Below are 11172 nucleotides of genomic sequence, written 5' to 3'. Positions count from 1 at the left end.
GCAGAAAAGGACAAATATCATATGTTTGCACATATAGGAGGATTGGGAGGAACTTAACAGAGGACCATGGGGGAGAAGAAGGGGAGAAATGGTGGGGGAAAGGGAGAGAGGCATACCATGAGAGACTCTTAAATGCTGAGAACAAACTGAGGACTCATGGGTGTGGGGAGGGAGGGGGGAGATGGGCATGGAGGAGGGCACTGGTGGGGATGAGCACCGGGTGTTATATGGAAACCAACTTGACAATAAACTATCTGTAAAAAATAAAATAAAATAAAATAAAATAAAATAAAATAAAATAAAATAAAATAAAAAGAAGTTAGACGCCGAACCCACTGAACCACCCAAAAGCCCCAGGAATCTATTGTCTTTAAAATTGAACGAATGCATGTCTCAGCCTGAAGCACAGCCAATAAATATTTATGAAGCAGTGGCCACATCCAGGCACCATGTAGGTGTTGGCACTTCTGCAGTCATGAATACCAGCACAGCCTTTCCTGCATGAAGTTTGCAATCCACTAGGCAAGACATCTATAAAAAATCCCCTGGGCAGTTAGTCTCTAGGGTCAAGCACAAGATGCTATAGAAACATAGCAGCAGATTCTCATTTGGTCTGGTGGGGACAGGAGAGGTATAGCTGAGTAAGTGCTGTGTCATATGCCTGAAGGATAAGTAGGGACAAGCCAGATGAAGAGGAGCAGAAGGAGGAAGATGCTTCTCAGGGGCGCCAGCAAGTAGAAAAGGCTGGAGGAAAGAAATTGTGACTTTCAAGTCCAGTATTTCTGGAGAGGTGAGTGTGTGTTACTATGGGACCAGGTGAAGCTGTGGAAGTAGGCCGGGGTCAGGTCATGAAGCACCTTTTGTGCCCTTGAAAGGAATTTTGCCTTTATCTTAAGAGCAATGAGAATCTATGACGACTCTAGGGAGAATGATGATCAGATTTTCATCTTAGAATGCTACAGTTTGAATGAAGGATATTAAAGGAGAGTATTCAAGCATGGATGTATGGATATTAGTGAAGAGGCTGTTTCAATAGTACAGACAAGACATGTTGTCAGCCCAGCCAGGGTATTCAATTTTGAGATAAGGAGTGGATGAATGAGAAAGAGATTCACATGGCTGCATTTAGGATATGTTGACAGATTGGATATTGATGATGAGTGAAAGGAAGAAATGCAAGAAACTCAGGTATATGACTGGAACACCTGGATTCCTTTTTACTGAGATATGCAGACCTACAGTGGGAGAGAATTAGGACTGGGAGATGCGCAGGGTAAGATCATGAGTTTCTTTTGCGATCTGCTGAGCTTAAAATGCATGTGATATGTCTACGGGAAGATAATCAGTATGCAGCTAGGTACACAGTATATAGGTTAGAGAGTTATCTACACCCAAGGATTAAATGATTATCAAATCCACTAGAGTAGATGAGTTTTTCTTGGTGGTATAGGTAGCATTGTAAGAGAATAGTGTTTAGAGAAAAGCCCTGGAACATCAACATAAAGAGATTGACAAAACAGAAACCAATCAGAGTTACTGAGGATACCTGGTCAGGTAGGTATGAAGAAAACCAATATATATGTGTCTCAGAAGATAATGGATAAGACTGTTTTATAAAATTTGAGACGTTGTTACATGTTAAAGAGAAGGGAAGAAAAGTCATTTCCAATCACAGAGATTCTATTATAGAGATTTGGAGTATAGAAATGGTAATTATTGTGATAAGAGTGATATAAAGCATCTTTGCTGAGCACCCAGCAGGCCATTTGTCATAGAAATATGTTCATTTTTAAATTCAGGTTTTAATGGAAACTATAATTTCCTCCTAAAGATACTGAAGACAGAATATGACAGGCAAGAATCAAACTGTCATCTTAGAATTCCTCCTCATTGGCCCACCTATCAAGTCAGAGCTACGAGACCAGTTCTATGCCCTGTTTCTGGTCATGTATGTTACCACTGTCATGGGAAACCTCCTCATCATCATCCTCATACGCCTGAACTTGCACCTCCACACACCCATGTATTTGTTTCTTAGCAATTTATCCTTCTCTGACCTCTGTTTTTCCTCTGTCACAATGCCCAAACTGCTGCAGAACATGCAGAGCCAAGTCCCATCCATTCCCTATGCTGGCTGCCTGACCCAGATGTACTTCTTCCTATTTTTTGGAGACCTGGAGAGTTTCCTCCTGGTAGCCATGGCCTATGACCGCTATGTGGCCATCTGTTTCCCCCTACACTACGCCACCATCATGAGCCCCAAGCTCTGTCTCTCCTTGGTGGTGCTGTCCTGGGTGCTGACCATGTTCCATGCCATGTTGCACACCCTGCTCATGGCCAGATTGTGTTTTTGTGCAGACAACATAATCCCCCACTTTTTCTGTGATATGTCTGCTCTGCTGAAGCTGGCCTGCTCTGACACTCGAATTAATGAATTGGTGATATTTATCATGGGAGGGCTCATTCTGGTCATCCCATTCCTACTCATCATCATGTCTTATGCACGGATTGTGTCCTCCATCTTCAAGGTCCCTTCAGCCAGGGGCATCCTTAAGGCCTTCTCCACCTGTGGCTCACACCTCTCTGTGGTGTCTCTCTTCTATGGGACAGTTATTGGTCTCTACTTGTGCCCATCAGCTAATAATTCTACTGTTAAGGAGACTGTCATGGCTATGATGTACACTGTGGTCACCCCCATGCTGAATCCCTTCATCTACAGCCTGAGGAACAGAGACATGAAGAGAGCCCTGAGAAGCCTCTTTTGTGGAAAGAAAATTCCCTTCTCTGTATGATGGTAACATATGATATTTTTACATATTTCTATCTAGTAAGTATTATAATTGGGAGAATTATTCTAGATTTTTTTCCTTACCATGGAAACTTTCTGTTAAAATCACATACTAAATAATTTTCAATATGTAAAAGAGATAAAGTGGAGTTGTATAGTTGAAGGAGGTAAGAGAGATCTGGTGACCTGCTGATTAAGCCTTCTCTTTGTGTACCCCAGGTGATCTGAAAAAGTGTAATTTAAGAACTGTTTTAAATGATCTTCATGCCTTACATTCTTTAACTAATTTATCATAGGAGACTATGTTTTTTTAAGCCTGAACTCTGCTTTGATTGTGGTATAATTTTAAAATAATTCTCTATATTCTTGGGTCAATACTAAGTAAGCTCTAACATCTCCACCTCCCAGCTTCCCTCTAAATGTCTCCTACTTACCTCTCTCTGCGCAAGATTAATTTCATTTTATCTCTTAACCTTTCCCCACTCTTATTTATTCTTATGTTTATTCTGTTTTCTGAATTGGCCTGACCTGAAATGGATATTTCTAGCCCTTTACTACAAGAGTGTATTTTGTTTTTACCTTGGAATAACTAATACCCAGGGGACCTAAAATTTATTTCCCCAGGAATGGGGAAAGAAGCTAGAAGCTGGTAAACAAGTTCAGAGTTTAATGATGTCTCTTTTCTGTTTGATATTTTGGACCTTATAAAAGAACGTTGTAAATGTATGTTTACACTACCATCATCCTCATGACAAATATGAAAAATATGGCATTTAATTACTTGGCAAGTCACATAGTATGTCAATTGTTGAGTCTATGTAAGATCCCAGACTAAGTAATTCTCTAATTTCTTCTCATTTTCTTTCACTTTAGAAAGAAGGGTAGCAGCAATTAAAAACAAAACAAAGTAAGAAACCCTCTTAGCTCCATTGATGGTATGGACTAGTTTTCCAACCTTGGTCCATATGTATACTCAGCTGTCCTCCTAAGTTATGGTGTCCAAACCCACCACTCTGATCCTCAAGTATGTTCTGGCGACCTCCACATCTCTATCTGAAGCCTAGACTCTTCTCCAGAGTTCCAGATCATTATTCGCATCTATCCATTGGGCGCCTCTATTTGAGATTCTACAAACAGTTCAAGCTCAACATGCACATTATTGAATTCTGTGTTCCCTCAGGTCTGCTCTTTGTCCTTTATCATATATCTTGATTTCTGATGTCACCTTCTACCCAGTTACCTGAACAGCCATTTATGTATATGTATATATATATTCATAAAAGTAGTTTATAGTTTATATAATCTTGCATTATACATTTTCATTTAATATTGTATTCCTTGAAATATTTTATTATATCCATGAGGGAGCTAAGGTAACATTAGTTGCTATAATGGATAAATTCTGAAATCTCATTGCCATCACACCACAAATATATAGTGGCAAGAAAAAAGATTAATATTTAAATTAATGCACTTTCATCTATAACAAAAATTCCATTAAAAATACAATAAAAATTAGACCCTGTTCTCAATAGCAGTGGGAATTATGTTCAAGAATATAAAAAGAAAACTTTAAAACTTTACTGAAAGATAAAAAAGAATGCCACAATAAGTGGATGTATACAGTGACCCTGGATGCCTCATTTTAAACAACTTTTGAGGAGTAAATTTTATACACTAAAATCAATCCATTTAAAATTGTTCGTTTTGATGAGTTTTGAAATGTCAGTGTATCAGTTCTCCTCAAATACATTTAATACAATCCAAATCAAATTCTCAAGGGAATTATTTTAGTGGAAACTGACAAGTTTATACTGATGTGAGTTTGACATATCTGAGCACATACATATAAGAAATTTATCTAGGAGAAAATATAACATAAACAAAGTTGAAAGAGAAGTGACAGACAGTAACATGTCTAACAGACACAATATTAAAATTCAGATTATACAAAGAACACCTACAAGTAATATAAGAATAAAATAAACTGAATACCCCAAATAACCAGAGAAATCTTGAAAAAGCAAAACAAAACTGGAGGCATCACAATTCCAGATTTCAAGCTATATTACAAAGCTGTAGTCATCAAAACAATATGGTACTAGCACAAAAATAGACACTCAGGTCAGTGGTATAGAACAGAAAACCCATAAATAAACCCATAATTATGTAGTCAATTAATCTTCAATAAAGGAGGAAGGAATATACAATATGAAAAATACATATAGTCTTTTCCACAAGTGGTATTGGGAAAACTGGATCAGCATACAAAAGAATGAAACTGTACCACTTTAATACATCATACCCCAAAATAAAATCAACATTGATTAAAGACCCAGATGTGAGACCTGAATCCATAAAAATCCTAGAAGAGAGCACAGGCAGCAATTTTTCTGGCATCTGCCATTGCAGTATTTTTCTGCAATATGTCTCGTGAGGCAAGGATAATAAAATAAAAAATAAAGTATTGGAACTACTTTAAAATAAAAAGCTTCTGCACAGTGAAGGAAACAGTCAACAGATCTAAAGGTGACCTGCTGAATAAGGGAAGATATTTGCAGGTATCTGATAAAGGGTTAGTATCCAAAATATATAAAGAATTGATACAACTCAACACCCAGGAAACAGATGATCCAAAAAAAAGCCCCCAAAAAACCAAAAACGCAAATAATCCAGTTCAAAAATGGGCAGAGGACATGAACAGACATTTCTCCAAAGACATACAGATGGTAACAAGCACATGCAAAGATGCTCAACATCACTCATCATCAGGGAGGTGCAAATTGAAACTACAATGAGATATCACCTCACACCTGTCAGAATGGCTAAGATCAGAAACGCAAGAAACAAGAAGAATTGGTGAGGATGTGGAGAAAAAGGCACATTTGTGCACTGTTAGTGGGAAGACAAACTGGTACAGCCACTCTGAAAAACAAGATCAATATTCCTCAAAAAGATATTCTATGATCCAGTAATTGCACTACTGGGTATTTACCCAAAAAATACAATAACACTAATTCTAAGGGATACACTTATCCCTTTGTTTACGCAGCCTTATTTACAATAGCCAAGATATGGAAGCAACCCAAGTGTGCATTGATAGATGAATGGGTAAAGAAGATGTGGTGTATAAATACAATGAAATGTTATTCAGTCTCTTAACTATAGAGAATAAACTGATGGTTAACAGAGGGAGGTGGGTAGGGGGATGGAGGAAATAGGTGATGGGGATTAAGGAGTGCACTTGTCATGACGTTCACTGCGTGATGTATGGAATTGATGAATCATATTATACACCTGAAACTGTATAATATACACTGTATATTAACTGAACTGGAATTTTTAAAAACTTAATAAATAAAAAATATTAACAGAAAATTTGTAAAGAATAAACAGTATGAATATGAAAATATTCAATTATATTGAAAATTATAAAGGATAATACAGTGGCCAATTCTGTGCCAGCATTATGCATTTTCAAATATTGTCAAATTTGTTTCAGATCTTAATTATGCTTTAAAAAAAATATATATATAGGGGACCCTGGGTGGCATGGTTGGTTGAGTGACTAACTCTTGATTTCAACTCAGGTCATGAATTCACAGTTCATGAGATTGAGATCTTTGTCCAGCTTTGTGCTGATGGCCAGGAGACTGCTTGGAATTCTCTTTCAACCTCTCTCTCTCTCTCCACACCTCCCCTGCTTGTGTGTGCTTTCCCTCTCTCTCAAAAATAAATAAATAAATAAATAAATAAATAAATAAATAAATAAATAAATAAACAAACATTAAAACACACACATATATAATTAATCTACCATAAATACTTGTTCCAAGTCTCAACCTCATCTTGTGTCCTAAAACATGGTAAAAACACTCTGATTTTGATATTTAGCATTTTTATATGTTGTGTTATAATTTTACTAAATAACTACTGATTCATAAAAAAAGAATAAACAGTTTGAAAAGATGTTTGATTTCAATTTTAACCAGGAAAAAAATTGAAAAAATAAGAATTGATAATTAAGTGACCACATAAGTGACAAATTTATAAAAGACTGAATTTCTATTTTATTTTTTAAATTTCTATTTTAATAGCAAGATGTGAGAGTAGAGATTTTAAAGATGAAATCCTATGTCATTACACCTGTGACATTCAAAACAAAAGCTACAGGCTTAATTTCAAATTAGTTCATTTTTCTTATACTCCATCAATTGCTCAAATCTCTTCATATTTCATTTTTTCATATTTATATCCTATATCAAACTCTTCCTCACTACCTCCCTCCCCTCCCTCTCTTTTTTCTTTTCTTTTCCTTTCTTCTTCTTTTTAAAGTGGCTGATCTATGTTGAATCACTATATTGTACACCTGAAACTAATAAAACATTGTATGGTAACTAACTGGAATTAAAATAAAAACTTAAAAAATGAATACAATGACTGATATATTTGAGATAAATTTCAGACATCAAAACATATAGGCACTAAATTCAGCATTCAGGATCTCCTAGAAACAAGAACATTTTCTTACATTGTTACATTATCACACTCAAGAAATTTAACATTAATTGGGGCACCTGGGTGGCTCAGTCGGTTAAGTGTCTGACTTTGGCTCAGGTCATGATCTCACGGTCCATGGGTTTGAGCCCTGCATTGGGTTCTGTGCTGACAGTTCAGACCCTGGAGCTGCTTCAAATCCTGTGTCTCCCTCTCTCTCTACCCCTCCCCTGCTCGCTCTCTGTCTCTCAAAATAAAATAAAGACATAAAAATTTAAAAACAAAGAAATTTAGCATTAATATACATATATTTAATACAATCTATATACAAATTTCCCAATGAAAATGACTTGGTTTTCATTGCTTCTTGGCCTTTGGCTAAGATCAAGTGAAAAAGACTTGGTTTTTATTAGAGATTTGTTAACATATAATTCACATACCATCTCATTCACCCATTTAAAATATACTATTAACTATTTTTTATATATTCACAGAATTATGCAACCATCATCATAATCAATTTTAGAACATTTTCATCACCTGCTCGCAATCCCATTAACAATCACTACCCATGTTTCCCTAGAAATCATCAATCTATTTATGTCTCTAAAGATTTGACTATTCTTGAAATTTCATATAAATAGAATAATATAATATGTGGCTTTTGTGACTGGCTTCTTTAATTGGCATAATGTTTTCGAGGTTTATCCTTGAAATACATACATACATATTGTGTATGTATCAGTACTCTACTTTATTGCTGAATGCTTTTCCATTTTATGGATATACCACATTATCCAGTCATCAGTTGATGGTAGTTTTCACATTGGGTCTATTGTGAATAGTGCTGCTATGAACATTCATGTACAAGTATTTTTTTAATTACTTCTGTTTTCTTTTGTTTTCTGTTTTTTTGGGGTTGTGCGGGGTTTTTGTTTTGTTTTGCTTTGTTTTGTTTTTGGTAAACACAAGGGGTGGAATTGCTGGATCATATGGTTAACTTTTTTGAGGAATCACTAAACCGTATCACTCACCTTCCTCCCTTCCCAATGACCCCCATCTTCTGCCCTTCCAGAGCATGCACTATACCTCGGCTTTATTTTTAAAAAGCTTCAGGCTGTCTCACCTGAGTTTTTTCATATACTATTTCCTCTCTAGATACTTCTCTTTTTCTGGAAAACTCCTCAGATTCTGCTTTAATTTCTTTAAAATACAAAACAAAACATGTCTTCTCTGACCTAACAGATAAAGGTGTCCTTAATATGCATTATCACATCTTTTATTTCTTCTATGAGAACATTTGTAATGCTTGGTAGTAGCTTGTTTAGTTGCCATGTCTGCCAGCCAGACTATAAGTGCTTTGAGCGCAGGCACCATGTCTACAGTTTTTCCCAAAATACATGGCTCAGGGCCTTGCACATAGTACTTACCCAATAAATATTTTTAGAAGGAATGCATTAAGGAAGTAATAGATTAAGTATTTCTTGGGTGAATCAACACAATACTTGCTGTCATGGAGTTTAAAGCCCATCTGAGAAGGCAAGGTTGGTATATATGGAAGCAATCATTGGACAACACATAACAGTGATGGCCAAATGCCACAGTATTTGACTCTGATAACTATTGTAGAAGGCCAGATATTGCAGCAGATAGAGAAAGAAGATATTAGTGTGGGCTGTAATGGTTGGGGAAAACTTTCTTGAGAAGATCCAACTTAGAGTAAACCCAGAGTTCTGTTTCAGGGTATAGAAATATGCAGGAGCAAGGGTGGGGGCAAGCACTGGGTTTGTTACTAATGAGTTTCTTTGGGACCTAGGGATCCCAGGGGTCAAGCCATTACAGAAGAGAGGAGTCAGAAGACAATGGAAGGTACTCCTGCTGAATATGTATGATGGGGAAGTAACAAACAGGAAGCAGGCTCTGGAGCCACACTCTGGAGAGGCTGGGTAAGCTGGGAGGGAGTTCAGAAGAGGTAGTTACTTTAAAATCCCCTGCAACAGATATTAAGTTGTAGCGCAATTCTTGCAAGATGATTTAGAAGTCGTCAGCTTCTTTGTTTTCCTCTCTCAACAGTGATTCCCATCTCCAAGTGTAACTGGGAATCACCAGAGCTTTTGTTAATGGGAACAAATAAGTCATGTTTGTGGAGTGCTTTATCCTTTGCAAGCGCCAGTCATCTCAAACCCACAGTAAGATTCACTGATGATGGAGTGTAAGGTTGGAAAAGTTCAGTAATTTGACAAGGTTACTAGCCTGTAATGATGGAGTCTGACTTTTGTAGGCTCCTGAAAATTTTGCTTGTGATTAAGGTAAACAGAGGATGAGAGAGCATTTTGGGAACTCCTTTCCATGAAGCTGGTTTTCCTCACTCTCCATAGAGTTATCCTAATATTAATATCTTTAGCTATGGATAGATTCAACTCATAACTTGAGAGGAAATCCTCACTATTGGGTTCCAAATATTTGTCTCTTCTCAGCCAATAGCTTCTTCTATCCCACAGTGCTCCTTTACCTTTTCTCTACTTGCACCAACATGCTGGGCTCATGGTGAGAGGGAGATGAGGGTAGGGGTACTTGCAAAAACACTGCATCCTCATCACAGAACTTGATGATGACAGTAGTCTTACAAATACCACACTTTGTCTCAACTTACTTTGGCATGATAAATTAGGTACTGTTGTGTTTCTATTAATTTGATAAAAGAATTCAGACTAAGGGAGATTAAGTTTCTTGGCCAAGGTCATGAAGCAGGTAAGAGTGTAGTAAGGTCACCCCACGCTGACTGGCTATAGGGCCCAGCTCTCAAATACTGTGTACACACACTGTGTTCCTCCCCACACCCTGGGGTCCTCCCAGTCCCCATAATGTCCATTTCATTCTTACTCTCTTCTAACTCTTGCTTCCCTTACTAATGTTCCCTGGGTCAATCAAGTCTTAAAAGGAAAAAGAGACAAGACTTTCATGTGAGTTGGGTAGCCATTTTTCTAGTAGTTCCAGTGATAAGAACTACAGTGTTAGGGTCTAGTGACTGCAGATGATAAGAGAACATCTATTTCCTTTTAATCTGCAGCAACTCAGACCTTCGTGTCATTCTGCAGTTTGGGCAGACCCCTGGTTCTAAACAGCCCCCAGGCTGAGACAGGTGTGGAACTTGGGCTCAAATCAGTTTGGGCTCATTATCTCTTTCCCTACACCCACTGAGATGGGTGGCTGAGAGGGTGTGTAAGCTGGGGGGGCAGAAAAATAGATGGGCTTTTCTTTGGAGTAGGAGTGCTGGGTGCAGACCAGCGAGAAGGATGGAGCTGCTGATAGGTATGTGGTGGTAGAGCCCCCACTTGGTTTTATACCCTCTTTGTTCCAAGTAAAGCTTGTAGAGAGGCAGCTCAGAAGAACAGCTGAGTGCTCAGGATTCTGGTGGCCCTTTGATCTGCTTACTTTCCAACTGCTCCTTGGCTACAATCTTCTTCAGCCTCAATGGTGGACTCCCAAGGGGCAGCGACCCCATGAAGGTGGAGGAGAAAGCTTTGTGGGGAGTCTCAGATTAGGAGTCTTCACTGCTGTGCTTGCTGTGGTGACCAGACCTTTGTTAGAGTTTTATCTCCCTCTGTATCTGGCCCCATTGGCTTCACTAGGGAAGACTGCCTCAGCAAAGTCTCCCAGCTACTTAATGGCCAACATGCTTGGGATGATGTCTAGGTTTGGGTTGTGACCAAGTATTTCATATCTTCATATCTGGGACTCATCTCTATTCCTCAGACTTTGTTGTGTGCACTCCCATCCACCCTCCCAACGGCCCTGTGATCTAATTTTTCTTCTCTGAATTTGAGAGTTTTCTAGTGTTTCTGGGAGAAATGGACCATTTATTTCTGGGCGAGCCTCTCCATAGC

At 37.9% G+C, this 11172-nt stretch overlaps 1 protein-coding gene across 1 annotated transcript; it reads left to right on the top strand.

The window, feature by feature from the left end:
- Positions 1–1847: 1847 nt before the first annotated feature.
- Positions 1848–2792, top strand: LOC120246145 (olfactory receptor-like protein DTMT). Its single transcript, XM_039253488.1, has one exon. It carries the CDS (start codon positions 1848–1850, stop codon positions 2790–2792), a length of 945 nt encoding a protein of 314 aa, XP_039109419.1.
- The last annotated feature ends 8380 nt before the right edge of the window (positions 2793–11172 follow it).

Source organism: Hyaena hyaena, unplaced genomic scaffold (genome assembly GCF_003009895.1).
Source record: "Hyaena hyaena isolate Hyena2069 unplaced genomic scaffold, ASM300989v1 scaffold_10, whole genome shotgun sequence".
Taxonomy (NCBI): domain Eukaryota; kingdom Metazoa; phylum Chordata; class Mammalia; order Carnivora; family Hyaenidae; genus Hyaena; species Hyaena hyaena.
This window is presented reverse-complemented; position numbering and strand designations above follow the sequence as displayed.

What these genes read in the sequence shown, in the direction of transcription:
- LOC120246145 (XM_039253488.1), top strand. Translation starts at nt 1,848, where the DNA reads ATGACAGGCAAGAATCAAACTGTCATCTTAGAATTCCTCCTCATTGGC.